At 46.4% G+C, this 16,362-nt stretch overlaps 2 protein-coding genes across 4 annotated transcripts; both read right to left on the bottom strand.

Annotated features, from left to right (window-relative positions):
• Nucleotides 1-629: 629 nt before the first annotated feature.
• BOLA1 (bolA family member 1) lies at nucleotides 630-2,084 on the bottom strand. Its single transcript, XM_033092326.1, has 2 exons — nucleotides 1,752-2,084; nucleotides 630-1,364 (listed from the first exon to the last, which is right to left on the bottom strand). Exon 2 carries the CDS (start codon nucleotides 1,359-1,361, stop codon nucleotides 948-950), a length of 414 nt encoding a protein of 137 aa, XP_032948217.1. The 5' UTR covers nucleotides 1,362-1,364; nucleotides 1,752-2,084; the 3' UTR covers nucleotides 630-947.
• A 3,766-nt stretch (nucleotides 2,085-5,850) lies between these two features.
• LOC117014441 (uncharacterized) lies at nucleotides 5,851-16,354 on the bottom strand. Of its 3 annotated transcripts, none has more exons than XM_033092324.1 (4): nucleotides 16,244-16,354; nucleotides 16,004-16,083; nucleotides 14,179-14,272; nucleotides 5,851-13,487 (listed from the first exon to the last, which is right to left on the bottom strand). In XM_033092324.1, the coding sequence occupies exon 4, from the start codon at nucleotides 13,359-13,361 to the stop codon at nucleotides 9,402-9,404; it is 3,960 nt and encodes a 1,319-aa protein (XP_032948215.1). In that variant the 5' UTR covers nucleotides 13,362-13,487; nucleotides 14,179-14,272; nucleotides 16,004-16,083; nucleotides 16,244-16,354; the 3' UTR covers nucleotides 5,851-9,401. The 3 variants fall into 3 exon arrangements, with proteins under 3 accessions (XP_032948215.1, XP_032948216.1, XP_032948214.1); XM_033092325.1 differs by having other exon boundaries at nucleotides 16,240-16,258; XM_033092323.1 differs by lacking the exon at nucleotides 16,244-16,354 and having other exon boundaries at nucleotides 16,004-16,229.
• Nucleotides 16,355-16,362: the final 8 nt, after the last annotated feature.

Below are 16,362 nucleotides of genomic sequence, written 5' to 3'. Positions count from 1 at the left end.
CTCTTTGGCATGCCCCTCCTCAAAACTCTTCAATGACTCCCTGCTGCCCAACCAGATGCTGTCTCAGCTCTTTGACCAGAAATGGTCAAGATACATGTTCATCAAGCTTTTTTAGTATCTAAGTTCCATTTCCACATTGAGGTCATCAGAAATTTCCTTATCTAGACATTAGTTGAGCTCTCCTCAGAAATATTACTTAATATTTGGAAGGCTCAGAAGAAAAAGGGGCTATATAAAGTTATCTCCGTCTTCTATACTCATTTTCTAGGTTATCGTCTTTTCACTGCGTTAGTGTTTTATCCTCAAAGATCTTTCTTACAAATGCAAATCCTTTTGGAAATGGACAGGCTGTTAGAAGCCAAACATTCCCCCAGTATGAAATTCGAATGTGTCTACAACTTCTGTCTTGCCCAGTCTAGTTTCTATGTTTTTGTGGGGGCTCTTCTTGCCTACAACACCTTTCTTCTCCTTTCTGGTTTAATTCTGTGCTTTCCTTTAAAGATCCAACTAGGTCACTTCCCCCATGAAGCCCTTCTTGACTACCCCAGGCTACCGGTATCTTTCTTCTCCCACAAACGTCTGTGGCACTGATTCAACAGGTCATGAATAACACAGCGATGCACCTCAAATGATAATTTATTTTTTAATGTACAGGATTATTTTCAGCTCGTCAGATCTGGTGGTCCTTAGTCACAACTTAACATGAAATAACTGGGCAACTTTTCCTGAATAGTCAAGGGCAAGAGCAGGAGTGATTCTCTTTCCTTGGGTTAGCTTTGATCTGAAATGAGTTGCTATCTCCAGAGAAATAAATGTATGTGCAGGTTGAATGGGGCCCCAGTCCTCATCCCTTACCGATACCCGACTGTAAGGAAGGGAAGAAGGCCCCAGTAGTTGACTCTCACCCAACCCATTCAGATCCTGGCCCTTGCTCATTTCTTTTGGGTTCAGGGGGTTCCTCGAGTTTTCTTGCTCCCACCTAAGCAGGGGGGGCTCGCGTCCAGTTGCGGGTTCTCCCGCCACTGGGCTGGGGTCCGCGCCTGTATGGCCAGCGCGTGGACGGGCCCGGCTAGCTCTTCCGACAGCGCAGCGTGGACCAGCCGGTGCCGCTGCAGGGGGCTCAGACCCTCGAAGCGAGAGCTCACCACCGCCACACGGAAATGCGTCTCGCTGCCTGGTGGGACCGCGTGGCCTCCACTCTCGTTACGCAGCTCCAGCACCTCGGGGTTCAGAGCCTGCTCCAACTTCATGCGAATGGCGGCCTCAACAGGACCGATGGTCCCCGATCCCGCGCTGCCCCGGGACAGACAGACGCGGCCGGCCATGGAGAACAGGCGCCTGACCAGCTGTCCACTCAGCATCGGCTACCGCAGAGACAAGGACCAAAGCAGTAAGGGCCAGGGCCTCCTGCCTGCCGAGAGCCCAATCTCACAGCCCTCCCACCTCAACCCGCACCCCAACCCGCCAACGTCCACACGGCTGCCGCAGGGAGCGAGACTAGACGCCAGCCAGCCAGACCCGAGACCCCGCCCCTTTCCTCTGTGTGACGTTGGGGAAATTTGGCGTCCTGCCGCCGGCAGCGTATGGGTGACTAGGGATTAGCAAGGGCCCGCGCGCGAGGCATGTTCGTTAAGGGGACTCCCACGAAATGCGCTGGAGGTTGCAAAAGGAGGTATGTGCAGGACGCATGCAACTCCGGGCATTTGGTTGGGCCAACGTCCCCTCTGAACCCCAGGATGGCCCTTTTCTACCTTCGGCTCAGCCTTGGCTACCGCAGTTCCCGCTCAGGGACGCGATTCCTGACGTTCTCGGCAAAATGCTGTCCTCGCGTCCTGAGGCACGCTGGGAAATGGAGTCCTTTTACGCGACAGTAGACTGGACAGGCGCTACGTGATGCCCTGAGGGCTCACGGGAATTGTAGTCTTCGAGTCTCCCGATTCGTGAGGTCGTTTCGGAAGCAGAGGAATGCAACACGCAAGAAAACCACGCAGACGCACAAACAAAAACCGAGAATACTTGCGCAGTTGGGATTGGGATAATTCGATACAGTTTACTGCCAATAAATCTTGTAGGTCATCTAGCCCAGCTCGTTCATTTTACATACAAGAAAATGGAAGTCTGTTCCATATATTGAATATAATTGTTGTGCGCCAGGTCAGTCCTGCAGGCTGAGGAATAAAGCAGACCCTGTCCTCAAGGGGTTTACAGTAGTATATCTTTCACCCTGATACCCAGATGTTAACATTTTACCACACTTGCGCTCTCTCCCTCACTCTTTCTTTCTTTTCTGAACTATTTGAGTGTCAGAGATAAAGCCCATTTACCTCTACCTCTCTACCTACCTGTGATGGTTAATTTTATGTATCAACTTGGCTGGGCTACAGGGTGCCCAGATATTTGGTGAAACATTATGCTGGGTGTTTCTGTGAGGGTGTTTTGGATGAGATTAACATTTAAGGGACAGACTGTGTAAAGCAGATTGCCCTTCCTAATGTGGGTGGGCCTCATCCAATCAGGTGAAGGCCTCAATAGGACAAAAGGGCTGACCATCCCCAAGAGAGTTCTTTCCTGCCTGTTCGACTTTGTATTGAGACATTGGCTTTTTTCCTGCCTTCAGACTTGAACTGAAACATTGGCGCTTCCTGGGTCTCCAGCCTGCCAGCCTTCGGACTGGAACTACAGCATTGGTTCTCAGGCTTTTGACTCTACTGGAACTACACCATCATCTTTCCTGGGTTCCAGCTTGTTGATTCACCCTACAGAACTAGGGACTTGTCAGCCTCTATAATCATGTGAGCAAGTTCCTTTTTTTAAAATTTGATTCCCCCCTCCCTTTCTTCCACCTCGCCCTCCCACACTCTGGTTCAAGTTGTTGTTTTTCAGTCTAGTTGTGTAGGACACAGCTCCCTGGTCCATGCTGGTATTATGTCCTATTTCTCATAAAGCGTTTGTCTACTCATTTTAGCACCTCAGAAGTGTATTTGAAGTAGGAGTTATTGAAGACAACTGAGATCATCGGGGATGGGTGGGAGGGGAAGTGGGTAAAAGGAGTAAAATCACCTGGGGAGAGTATATGGTGAGAAAAGAATCAGATTTTCTATTGGATGATCACTTTGGCTAGTATGTGAAGAATGTATTAGAGAAATTGGAAGAGTGGAAGCAGAGAGGAGTTCACCTTTGGCAGTAGTAGTCTGGTGAAATAATGTGAAAGCAGGAGATGGGCTAGAGAGAAGTAAATCGATTAGAACGCTGTTAAAGAGATGGAATTGATAGATTTGTTTTTGGTCAGACTTGCAACTTGATAATCTAGTGACAGTGGTCAGGTATGGTGAGAGGCTGTGGTGAGGCGGCTTTGCTGTGTAGGGGACATTTACACAGAGATTGGCATGACTAGAAGGAACTAACCATGTGGAAAGAGATCTAGGCAGAGAGATTGTATTCACTACATTCTAGATGTGTTATGCCAAGCTCAGTGTTGGCATACTTGGGTGTTCAATAAAACGTATTGGATGGATGAGTGAAATGATGTATGAAGAGAGGGCTGACATCATTATTATTCCTGTTGCCAAAAATAAGTAAAAGCTTTGCAAGGTGCAAGGTCTATAGGGCAAGTTTAGTGTTTTTGTTTCTAATAAAAACAGTCATAATAATATCTACTATTTAGTGACGGTTTTTCCTGACCAAGATAAGACTTTTTAGAGGCTTTAAGCACTGACAGATAATGGTGGCCACCCATGTGTAATTAAAACAAAACAAACAATAATAAACACTAATCTGTAACATAAGGATTGGGATGCCCAACAAAATACTAATTTTCCCCCCACAGTGATTACTTATTTGTTCATTAAAAAAATAATTTGTGCTTATTGATGTATAATTTACAAATGAGAAATTTATAAATCTTAAATGTACCACTTAATTTTACACATGAATACACCCATATCAAGATACAGAAAATTTCCAGCACCTTGGAAGCCTCCAGAAAATCAATACCATCCTGCCACAGTAACCGTTATTCTAACCTGTATCACCATAGATTACTACTTTTGTCCATTTTTGAACGTCATATAAAATAGATTCACATGGTATGAATTCATTTGTTTTCTTTTGTTCAACATTATATGATTCATCCATGAGTGTGGCAGTAATTTGTTCATTTTCGTTGCATAGTATTGCAGTTATATGAATATACAACATTCTTGTAGATGCTTTTTGCTGGATGGAAACATTGGTTTCTGTTTGGTGTATACCCAGCAGTGGAATTGCTAGGATACACCTGATATTTACTTTTGAAATGATAAATTCATTCAAAGAATTTGTAGGATGTCTCTGCTTTCTTGGTGCCAGGTACTGTTCTAAATGTTTTACATGTACAAACTCTTAATCCCACAAAGTAGCTACTATTATTGCTCTTGCTTTACCACTGAGGAAGCAGACCCTTTGAGGTTAGGTAATTTGCCCAAAACCTGTAAAATCTGGAATCTTAACCATTTTGCTGTTCTGCCTCCCAGTTCAGCACTTGGCCTCTCAGGTTCCAAGCTCTGCAGTAAGTTCTTTACACTTAATTCTCATTTATTCTAACAACTCTATTATGGTAGGGTGTATTATTTTTTATTTAATTGACAATCTCCTATTTTATCTTCCATCACTCTGGCTTACTACAGTCTACTGTTTATAGTAGTATTTGGAGAGTGGCTGTTGACTAAAGAGAAATATTTTAGAAAAGATGACACTCATTCTCTAAGAGTATTGTTTCATTTATTCATGCCCAAAACATTGAACTACCTTATTAAGAGCCAGGTAGAAGGAATGAAGGACTCTTGATTCAAAGATGAAGAAGATATGGTCTATCTTGAGGTGGTTACAGAAAGGAAGTGAGACCAAAGTCAAAGCACAGTAGAGGGGTGCCATCATCAGGATGTGAACAGAGATGTGGGCACATTGAGGCTGTGTGTCTGGGAGTAGAGAAAGTCTCATGAAGGAAGAGGTGATCATCTGGGCTGACACTGGAAGGATGAGGAGGGTTTTGCAGGTGAAGAGGAGAATGAAGCATTCTAGCCAGAGGCAACTGTACCTGCAACGGCTGGGAGCTGAGAAAGGACTTGCTCATCTGTGAATGGCAAGCAGTTCAGTATGGAGGAGGCTGGCGGTGGGGTTGGGGGAGAGGTGGAGGGCAAGGGGAAGGGAGAGGACTATGGTTGAATGGTGGGATGGAGCTAGAACACAAAATAAATGTTTGATTTACTAGATTGCCTGGGAAAGAACTTAGTTGCCTTTGTTTAAACATCCCAGAGGTGTTAAGGGAGCAAGATCCAGCCTGTCTGCCTGTGATGGTACTTTTATAAATGGCCTGCTGTTTTATTTTTTAAAAGCTCTGATAAGAATGTTGGGAAAGGAGCTCTGGGGAGCAATAGTAATTGAGCCTGGGATAATTTGAAGGATATTGGCCTATCTAGACTTACCTAATAAGGTTTTATAGCTGGATGGAATCTAAAGTATTGTCTAATTATCTCTCTCTCTAACAGAAGAAAGTGATGCTAAGTGACTTCATAAAAACCCCAACATCTAGTTAGTGAAGCAGTGTGAATGAAGTGGTGAAGAGCACAGTCTTTGGTTCAGGCGGACCCGGGCTCTAATCATGTCTTAGTAAGAGGCTCTCTGACTTTTGGCAAGTCTTTTAAGTCCTGAGCCTTGGTTTCCTTATCTCAAACAAAAAATTGTATCTACTTCCTAGGTAGCCCCTAGCATAGGATTTATCACATAGTAAGAGTTTAGTATAATTTTTTGCTTTCCCTTCTAACAGCACCCGGTTACTGCGATAGAAGTAAAAAAAAAAAAAAAAAAAAAAAAAAAAAAAAAAAAAGGTCAGGTCTCAAAGAGGGGGGGGGTCCCTCAAACAGGGGCTTTTCCGGGTGCCAGAACTGTGGGGTCCAAACTATCTGCACTCAGACCCTGTAGGTCTGAATATTTGACATGACCAGAACTTCAAAAGTTGACTGACTTCTTGGGGAGAGACTTGCACTAACAAAACACACAACAAATTTATGAATAGTCCAGAATGCAAATTCATTAACTTCTAGTGATAGAGGTATCTTCCCATAACTGGCTCTCCCCTTCTCAGTCTCATATTTTTATCTTGAAATGGAATAATGGGAAAGTTGTTAATTGAGCACAGAATCTGAGCTTAGAGTTAGTGCTCAGAAATATTTCACCCAGCTGTGAGAAAAGGCTATTTTCATAACTAGGGACCCTTCCATAATAGCCCAAACTTTTGTATCTAGCATACAATCCTGTCATTGCCGTTTATAAAAATGTGTACCACATCTTTCTATTAATACATGCATCTTCTGAAATGATAAATTGATTGGGTTAGAATTATCTTCAGTTATATTCTACTATTGAGGAAACACTCCCATCACCTTTGACTGTACTTGGGTGTTTCACAAACCTATACCGGCATTCTTACCAGAGGTAATCTCTACAGACAGCTGGTATTAAGTAACTTCCAGAGTTCAGATTGTCTCCATTTTCTAGAGACATCTCACTAGAGTTCTTTGTACTAGCCTGTTATCTGTATACCCACTGCTTGATAAGTAGCATGTACTCTGTAAATGTTGAATAAAGGTGAAGATAAAAGAGACCAGAAAAGGGTTCAAGGAATAGAAATTAAGTCTATTCTTTCCTCTAAAGCATTCCACCTTGTCCTTATGGGATCCTCAGGAAGGGTGAAAATGATGTGGGGGATGTAAAATTCCCAGGAATGGGAAGTTGAGGAGGAAGAAACAGAATTTTTGGCAAAGATTTCTATGGAAGGCAGGTGGAGGATCATGCAAAAAAATCTGCAGGGGCTGCTGCTCGTTTAAGAGAGGATGATGAAGCAGATAAGAGACTGGAAAAAAGGGGAAGAAACGTTAAAGAAGTAACCGACTGGATATGCTGTTGAGCTGCAGGGAGTTGATTCTGGCTTAGGCACCTGGAAGGCTGTTGGTGCAATTTAGGGAAACAGAGCGAAGAGGGTGGGGGTTGTTTGGATAAATTTGCATTTGGATAGGTTTAGTTGGGACAAATGGGTAGAAATAGCCAGTGAGCAGTTTGGCATGAGTCTAGTACCAGTGCTGAGTTCTTGGGTTCCCCAAGATAGTAATCGAGAGGAGACCCCAGAAAAATTCCCAAATTTTGTTAAGCTTATGCTCAAGCACAGGGGCGGCAGCACAGAGGAAAGGAAGTTCCTCAGGACTGACTTGGGGTGACTCTGCTGGGCTGCTTTTATAAGCTGGGGACAAAGTGGTCTTTTTGAAAAAGGTAGGCTTCTGGAATCTCCCATTTTAGGATGGGGTGACTTTTTCCAGTTGCAGTTGCCTGGTATGCTCACGCCTGCGCTGTGGGGGCAAGATGGCGGATTGCTCATTATTGCCACCCCAGGAAGGTTATATCCGGTCAAACTTTGGACAACTGTACATTCACAATAGTGGTTTTCACATCTGCAAGGGCCCTGGAGCCCCAGTCCCTATGCTGTCTCATTTCCACCCCGATATTTTATCTTCTTATTCTTAACGTTACCAGAGCACAGGCCCTTCTCGGCAGTGTCCAGGTTTTGGATATCTTGAATTGAGTGGGACACCAAAAGGCAGTGGTGAAAGAGCAGTTTATTAGAAGTGAAAGTACACTCCGAAGGGATAGGAGTGGGCCCCAGCAAGAGTGGCTCGAAAGGTGCTAACTGGCGAGGACTTGGAGACCCCATTCCTGTCTCTTAACTGCCTGCCTTATTTCCCCCCGAGAGGCGTGATCCCCGTAAATCTCTATGGGAAGTTGAGGGAAGGTGGTCTTTTCTTCTGTATCTGCTTCCTGCTGAATGTGGTCGTTGTCCCTACCTATTGGGGATTCACGGAACTCTCGCCCTATCTGATCTTTGATAAGAGGGAGGGGTCTCAAGATCTGCCTGGAAGACCGTGTTGACCTCTTTGGTCGGGATGTACCGGAAGCTTTGCTAGGGCATCATTTGTATCCCGATGGCCCCTAGATGAGGAGATAGATTTTAGTTAATATTTAAAAGCATCGGCTCAAGAAGCAGGACTCCAAGCTACTGACGCAGGGTGACGTGGTGGAAAATCCATTCAGCTTCATGGAGCCTGTGGCTTTTTCCTCTGGTTTAACTGATCATTTAGGTGGCATTGTTCACCCAGGAGCTGGGCCCCGAATGGCCTAGAAAGAATGCTGGGCCACAGTGATTACAATCAACAAGCATAAATCACAAGCTTCTGGGTAATTATGTGAAGCAGGGAATAGGAGACTAGGATTCAGGCTAGGAACAATCTTTTGCTTAAGAAACAGATTTAAAAAGTGATTAAGACTCAGGACTAGGGAGCTAAGAAACTAGGGAAAAGGAGACTTAAAATTCCTACAGTGAGAAGACTCTTTCATTTGGCCCTTATCATTTAGGGATTAGGGTTGGAGGTCTCTTCTTCTGTAACTACTTCTTGCTACGTCCCTATACTTGGGAGGAATAAAATTCTCTGATCCTTGTCTGGGATGGGCTGGAAGGCTTGTACTACGATCAGCTTAACGTGGAATTGTAGCCTCGAAAAGGCAGTCTTGATGAAGTTAAAGAGGCAAGGGTCCAAAAATAATCAAAGTAAGATAGCTTCCAGGGGTCCCAGGAGGGGAAGGAGCCAAGTGATATTCAGTAGGTACACCTTAATGGAGTTCCATATAGTTTGAGCAGTGGGGTTAAGATTGTGTAGCCATTTAGAAGGGCCTAGATAGGGGTGGCTAGGGATGGTAGGAGTTATTTATTTTACAAGTTGTGCCAGCCCTCACCTGGGAAGGTACTCCAGTCTTGTCATCTATTAGCCACCCTGGTTCATTTAGGCTGTATTCCCCTTTCTCAGCTTACCTCTCTGTGGGAGTATATTTAAGGCCAGAGAAGATCTGGCTGTCCAATTGTTAGGGCAAGGATCCTGAGTGTTAAGAACTGTGAAGCTGCCTGGTCTACATAATTAATTTAAAAATGATCTCTCTGGTGGCCCCTCCAGTGTGTAACAATTTGGGAAGGAAGCTGGACTGCTTCTAGGAGTAATATTAGCTCCTTAAGTTTAATGGGGGAATTTTTTGCAGTTAGCATCCCTTGCACTTTCCAGATGGCTACATAGGCATGTAGTAGGAGAAACCCATATTTAGAGTCAGGTAAATGTTGAGTCTTTTATCCTTTCCTAACTGTAGTGCCTGGATTAGGGCTGCTAGCTCTGCCTTCTGTGCAGAGGTATTAGGGCAAGTGCCCTAGCCTCTATTACTTTATCTAGGCTGACAATGAAGAGCATGTCCTGCTTTCCAGGTGCTCTTTCCTATAAAGCTGCTCCCATTGGTGAACCATTCTTCCTCTGCATCTTCTGAAGGGACATCCTTTAAATCTGGCCTGCTATATTAAACCTGTTTAGAGTCTCCATGCAGGAATGCTCTAAGTCCCTCCCTTCTGTAACGGGTAGAAGGGTTTCAGGATCTAAAGTCTGGCAAGTCCTTAGAGTGAGGTCAGGGGTATGTAGGAGTAGAGCCTGGTATTGTCTGATCCGTCTTGCTGTTAGCCAGCGATGTCCCATGACCTTTAATACTGTCTGCACCTGATGGGGAGTGAAAACTTCAGGCCATTTTCCTAAGGTCCACTTTAAGGCTTCCTTTACTAAAATAGCAGTGGCAGCCACAGCCCTTATGCAGCCGGGCCAACCCTGGGCCACCGAATCTAATTGTTTAGAGAAGTAAGCTATGGGTCGTTGGAGCAGCCCCTGCTTTTGGGTTAAGACTCCTAAAGCTATCCCCTTTTCTTCATGAATGTAAAGGAAGAACGGCTTCCTCAGGTCTGGCAGTCGAAGTTCAGGGGCTTGGTCTAATTTAGCCTTGAGAGTCTCAAATGCCTGCTGACAAATTTGATCCCAGGGTAGGAGTTTTCTTTCTTTCCCTTTTAAAGCCGCATATAAGGGCTTTACTATTAGCCCGAAGTTCGGGATCCAGATTCGGCAAAATTCTGCCACCCCTAGGAACCTACGCAGTTCTTTTTTGTTGGTAGGGACTGGAAACGAGGTGATTGCCCTTTTGCGATCTGGGGCCAGCAACCGGGCTCCTGGGGTGAGGATAAACCCTAGATATTGGACCTTTTGTAGGGAAATCTGGACCTTTGTGGGGGATACCTTATATCCCTGCTCGGCTAAAAAATTTAGGGTCATTATAGTATTGTGTTGGGAGTCTTGATAGTTGGTACTGGTGATGAGCAAATTATTTATATACTGTAACAATTTCCCATTTTTAAGTTTAAGCTTCCTGAGCTCCTTAGCAAGGGCATTACTAAAGAGATGAGAGCTATCCCGGAAGCTCTGGGGTAATACTGTCCAGGTATACTGGGCAACTTCACCAGTCTTGGGATTTTTCCATTCAAAAGCAAACAAATCTTGGGAGTCTGGATGTAAGGGGATGCAGAAGAAAGGATCTTCCAAATACAGTACAGTATAGTACTGGGTTTCCCTGGGAATCTGAGTGAGGAGCGTATAGCAGTTGGGGATTGTTAGGCCAGTAGGGACTACCATCTTGTTAACTGCCCGAAGATCTTGAACAAAGAGCTGTTCCCCATTGGGCTTCTTTACCAGGAAGACCGGGCTATTCCAGGGAGATTGGCAAGGTCTAATTAATCCATGTTTAAGGAATTTCTCTAGAAGGGACTGAATGTTCCTCAGGGTCTCAGGTCTTAATGGGTATTGGCACTGCCACAGGCATTTTGCTCCTGGTTTCAATTTTATTTGAATAGGTTCTACATTTATGGCACGACCGGGGGTATCAGTATCCCACACTGTAGCCTTGACTTGGGCTCTAATATCCTCTGGAAGGGTGGAAAGCTTCAGTTTTGGGGAAGTCTGGAGGGCCAATAAATGGATTCCCTGGACTGGTTCTGAGACTTGGTCAACACCTTCCTGAAGAAACATGGAGGCTCCTAATTTCCTTATGAAGTCTCCACCAATGAGGGGAATTGGGCACTCAGGTTCACAAAGAAAAGAGTGATCTATAGTTTTAGATCCTGTATCACAGGTAAAAGTAGATGGTCTTACCTTAGGCTTCCCGTTTATCCACCTAACCGTGCAGTCACAATTGGAGAGTGGGCCACCCGGCCGAGTCAGGACAGAGAAGGCAGCTCTAGGATTTAGTAAAATCTCAGATTTCGTACCTGCCACATTGGGAGTGACCCAAGGCTCTGCGGGTGTGATAGTGATGGAGTTTCCAAGAGTCAGAGCGGGGTGAACGCTCGGGTCTCCCCAGTCAGAGGTTGTCCCTTCCGAGAGGTTGGCTGGGAGAGAGGGCCGATTAGGGTTGCTGACCCGCCCCAGCTTCCTGGGGTGATCAAGGCATTCCCTGTTTTTGTGCTTCCTCCTTTTTGCTGGGCAGTCTCGTTTCCAGTGTCCTTCCTTTTTACAATAAGCACATTGGTTCCACCCTACCCCGGACCACCTTTGGTATTTAAGTTGGGCTGGTCTCCTGGGTCTAGGGTCATCTCGAGGTAGTGGTCTGATTTTCTTTTTTAATCTCTTCTTTTTCTTGGCTTCCTGTGCCTGGTCTCGATGATTATATTCTGTGATGGCCTCCTCCACCAAGGTAGACACTGGAATGTAGGGTCTGATTTCTGAGTTTGGGAATTTTCTCTTAATGTCTGGAGTAGTCTGGGTCCTGAAGTGCATGGCCAATAACACCTTTCCTTCTATTGACTGAGGGTAAATGTTGGTATACTTTTTCATGGCTTCAGAGGGCCGGTTGAGGAAAACAGCAGGGTTTTCGTCCTTCTCCTGGGTGATCTCAATTTTATCGTAATTTACCCGCTTAACTTGGCACCTGTGCATGCCCTCTAATATACAGGCAATAAAATGTTCCATTCTAGCCCTACCAAGGCGATCCCCATAGTCCCATTGAGGGCTTTGGTCTGGGACTGACTCCCTCGCCAATCTGATCACGTCATGTTGGGAGTTAGTGACAACTAGGCTATCAGCATACTCTCGGGCCTGTGCCCAAATATGGGCCTTCTCATCCAGGGTACAACAGTAGGTTAGAATGTCCAGGACGTCTTGCCAAGTTAGGGAATAAGTTAAACTAAACCTAAGAAATTTATTCTGAAACCTACTGGGGTCCTCTGAGAAGTTTCCAAATATCTCCTTGTATTGGCTCCTGTCGGTGACAGAAAAGGGGATGTGGACTCCAGCAATTCCCCCATTTCTGTGAGCAACTTCTTGAAGGGGGAAACAACCATTTGCAGGAGGAGGAGGAGGAGGAGGAAAAGAAGGGGGAGTTTCTGGAGGAGGTCGTCTAAGTCCGGCTCTGTTCCTAGCAGGGGATGGAGCTGGGGAAGGAGAAAGGTTTGGAGCCGAGGGGGCAGAGGGGTTAGGAGCAGGGGCATGTGGGAGAGGCTCAGCAACTGAGACTGGGTGACTGGGAGGCAAGGTCCTAGCAGGGGATGGAGCTGGGAAAGGAGAACGGTTTGGAGCCGAGAGGGCAGAGGGGTTAGGAGCAGGGGCATGGGGGAGAGGCTCAGCAACTGAGACTGGGTGACTGGGAGGCAAGGTCCTAGCAGGGGATGGAACTGTGAAAGGAGAACGGTTTGGAGCCGAGAGGGCAGAGGGGTTAGGAGCAGGGGCATGGGGGAGAGGCTCAGCAACTGAGACTGGGTGACTGGGAGGCAAGGTCCTAGCAGGGGATGGAGCTGGGAAAGGAGAACGGTTTGGAGCCGAGAGGGCAGAGGGGTTAGGAGCAGGGGCATGTGGGAGAGGCTCTGCAACTGAGACTGGGTGACTGGGAGGCAAGGTCCTAGCAGGGGATGGAGCTGGGAAAGGAGAACGGTTTGGAGCCGAGAGGGCAGAGGGGTTAGGAGCAGGGGCATGTGGGAGAGGCTCAGCAACTGAGACTGGGTGACTGGGAGGCAAGGGGTTGAGGAAGGCCCTTGGAGCCATACTAGGAGGTGCCAAAACAGGGTCAAGGAGCTTGAAATCTGAAGAGGATTGGGTCACGGGGTCAGGTTTCTTTGAGAGCGAGGCCACACAGACCTGGCACGAACGTTGGTGCTTTAGGTCCTTTTGCAGTTTCACAAAAGCCTGAACATAGAAAAATTCCAACCATTTGTTGGAGCGTTGACAAAAGAGGTACAGCTGGGCAATGGTCTTATCATTTAAAGAACCATTCACAGGCCATTTTTCTTGCTCCCCAAGAGAATACTGGGGCCAGGCCACATTACAAAAGGAAATTAATTTCTTTTTCTTTAGGTTATCTAACTTAAAGTGTTTCCAATTAGCGAGGATGCATCCTAGGGGAGAATCTCTTGGGACGCTTGGAGAGTTTCCCATGATAGAGTCGGTGAGTCTAGAGTCAGGGGGCCGAGAACTGGGTGGACTGCTCCACTTCAGGTGTCATTTAGGAAACAGGAGTGCGCGCAGCCCTGATCAGCCAATCCAGAAGCAAGCAAGCGAGATCTAGATGGGAGAGGGAGGAGAGTGAAAGAGGAGAGTCAGAGCAAGGACGATTGGGGAACCATGGCCTGTATAGAAAATACTCAATGTCTCCAACTCTGCACTGGGTCTAGGTCCGACTAATCTCTAATCCACCTCTGATCTGTATAGAATGACAGTGGGTCAGATGTATGATGGAGCAAAGAAGGTAAACAGATCTTCCTGGTTAAGCCAGATGTTTTAAATCCAGGTTGAGGGGAACCAGGACTCAGCAATGAGAATTCACAGGGACACAGGTCCCAGAAGAAAATCAACAGAAAAGGTCAGACTTCTCTAGATCAAAGACAGAAACCCAACAGATAGCCAGGCTGGTGCCAAAGTAGGAAGGATGCCCAAAGACTAGTCAGATAATAGGGTAGAGGTCTCTCAGGAGGTCAAAAGCTTGAAATGGGTTAGCTGCAGGGGACTGAGGGGGTAGTGAGTAGTTTCAGTGTTCCTACCGTGTTTCCCCGAAAACGAGACCTAACCGGAAAATAAGCTCTAGCATGATTTTTCAGGATGGCATCCCCTGAACGTAAGCCCTAATACATGCTCTGGAGCAAAAATCAATATAAGACCCGGTCTTATTTTTGGGGAAACACGGTAGTTTCAGAGACATTTGCTTTAGGTCAGCAGGGGGCCCAATGCCAATCTACCATTCCGTGACTTGACTTACCCTTTCACCGGAGTCTTTACGTGGCGAGTGCTCTGTTGGCTCTTAACTGCTGGACTGGTGCCCACAAAATTGTGGCAAAGTTCCTCCGAGAGACCTACCAAATAAGAACAGAAAATAATTACAACAGGACTTGAACTCAACCTCCGGAACATTAACCCCAAACTTCTAACTGGGACTCAAACCTGATACCTGGGTCAGGACAGATGGAAGCAACCCGTCTGTCCCCCTGTTGGCCATTCTGGACCAGGCCAAATCGTCCATTTCAGTTCTACAGTAAGGCAGAGTTGGACACAAAGACCAGACAATGACAATGACGAACAGAACTTGACAGAAAATAAAAACTGGGTAGGAGAGAGCTGGGAAAGTCGGAGGTGGATTCACAAGTCACACTGACGCTGAACCAATGGTTCAAGCAGCTACTCATTAGGCCCGATGAGTCCAATTATTCTTCCTGCCCTGTCTCGCTGCTACAGGGATTTAAAGGGTCTGTCGTGTGGGGCAGCCTGCGGGGTCTCTGCTCCTGCTCCCCACATAAGAACACAGGATATGGCTAGGCCAAAAAGGAACACCCACGGAGCCATAGGTAGGGGAGTCATACTACTATATTCTCGTTGGCGGCTGGGTTGGAGACACAGGAAGCAGGAGCCACACTGTTCGCAACCCTCACTGCGCCGCTTGCAGGCTTAGCCACCATCTTCTTGCTAGCCCCCATTTTTTGCTAGCGTAGCCACGGCAGTTATATTAGTGCCCAATGGCTCACTGGTTACAACTGACGGCCATTTGATCACAGTCGATGGCCATTTACTACCTGAGCCAGCACCTTTCTATGTGAGGCCGAGAACCTGGAAACTGCTTTCTGGGGCTCTGTCCCCACAGGGTCCCTTCGTAGTGACCACAAAATGTTACTGGCGTTGGGGTTCCCCAAAACAGAAATTGAGAGGAAACCCCAGAAAAATTTCCAGATAAATTTTATTAAGCTTGTGCTTGAGCACAAGGGAGGCAGCACAGAAAGGAACGTCCTCGGAACTGACTTGAGGTTGCTCTGCTTGGCTGCTTTTATAAGGTGGGGACACAGTGGTCTTTTTGAAAAAGGCAGGTTTCTGGAATCTTCCATTTCAGGTTGGGGTGACTTCCCTTTTTAGCAGCAGTTGCATGGTAACTATGATCACACCTGCCCTGTGGGGCCAAGATGGCGCATTGTTCAGTATCATCACCCCAGGAAGGGGGTTTCCACGTCTGCAAAGTAAGCGCGGTTAGAAGGAAGATAAAACCAGCGACTTCTGCATTTTTGCATAGAGTAATGGGATGGAGGCATTCTTAGGGTCAGCTTATCCATTCCTCCTGGCCATCAGGCATTCCTTGGGCCCCCAGGGCCCAAGTCCCTATGCAGTCTCAGTCTGAGCTTCAGAAACAAATTTGAATGTTAGTTGGAAACAGGGAATTGGTAAGACTCTTCTGGAAGAGTGAACAATGGAAGAGACAGGGAGGGAAGCAGCGCCTAATGGACAGCTTATTCAGGGTAGGCAGAAAAATAGCAGAATAAGGAAAACCACAGGACATTTTGAAAGCCAAGGGAGCAAGTTTCACGTCTCCTGGAGATCAAGAGGAGGAACAAAATCTATCGTCGCCCTCAGTTACACTGGATTCCATAGACTGGGGCGGAGGGCGAAAACACACCGCAGGCAGCGACTACATTGAGAAAGGAGACAGCCTTAGTAGTATATATTCTTTAGGGGAGTTTGGCTGTAATGAGACAGAAAGGGAGAGATTTGGAGGGTAATTTAAGGCTCAAAGGAATGAAACAATTGGCTCCAGTATCCCTTACCCTTAAGTGGTAGTAACTCTGCATCTACTGGAGGTCCTCCGTAGTCCTTTCCGGTCCTTCTTGGAATTTCCCTCCAAGCTCTGTTAAACAGGGAAAAAAGAAAACTACCACCCTAAACTGGAGAAAAAAACACCACTCGGTAAAACAGAGCAAAACAGCGCTTTGTTCTAACATCTTCAAAAATGTAGGCAAGCAAATAAGGGGCTTTAATGTGGCTCCCAGCGATTGGTCGATACCTACGAAATTCTTCATTTTCTGGATGCAAACGAGGAATCTGCTTTCTGCTTTCCTATTGGCTTTCTGAACGGGCTCCGCTTTGAGCCAATCAAACGACCTCCCTTCACCCCCCTCCCAGTAGC

Source organism: Rhinolophus ferrumequinum, chromosome 22 (genome assembly GCF_004115265.2).
Source record: "Rhinolophus ferrumequinum isolate MPI-CBG mRhiFer1 chromosome 22, mRhiFer1_v1.p, whole genome shotgun sequence".
In the NCBI taxonomy this organism is placed as follows: Eukaryota; Metazoa; Chordata; class Mammalia; order Chiroptera; family Rhinolophidae; genus Rhinolophus; species Rhinolophus ferrumequinum.
This window is presented reverse-complemented; position numbering and strand designations above follow the sequence as displayed.

Excerpts from the sequence above, each read along its gene's own strand:
- BOLA1 (XM_033092326.1), bottom strand. The coding sequence starts at position 1,361 with ATGCTGAGTGGACAGCTGGTCAGGCGCCTGTTCTCCATGGCCGGCCGC.
- LOC117014441 (XM_033092324.1), bottom strand. The coding sequence starts at position 13,361 with ATGGGAAACTCTCCAAGCGTCCCAAGAGATTCTCCCCTAGGATGCATC.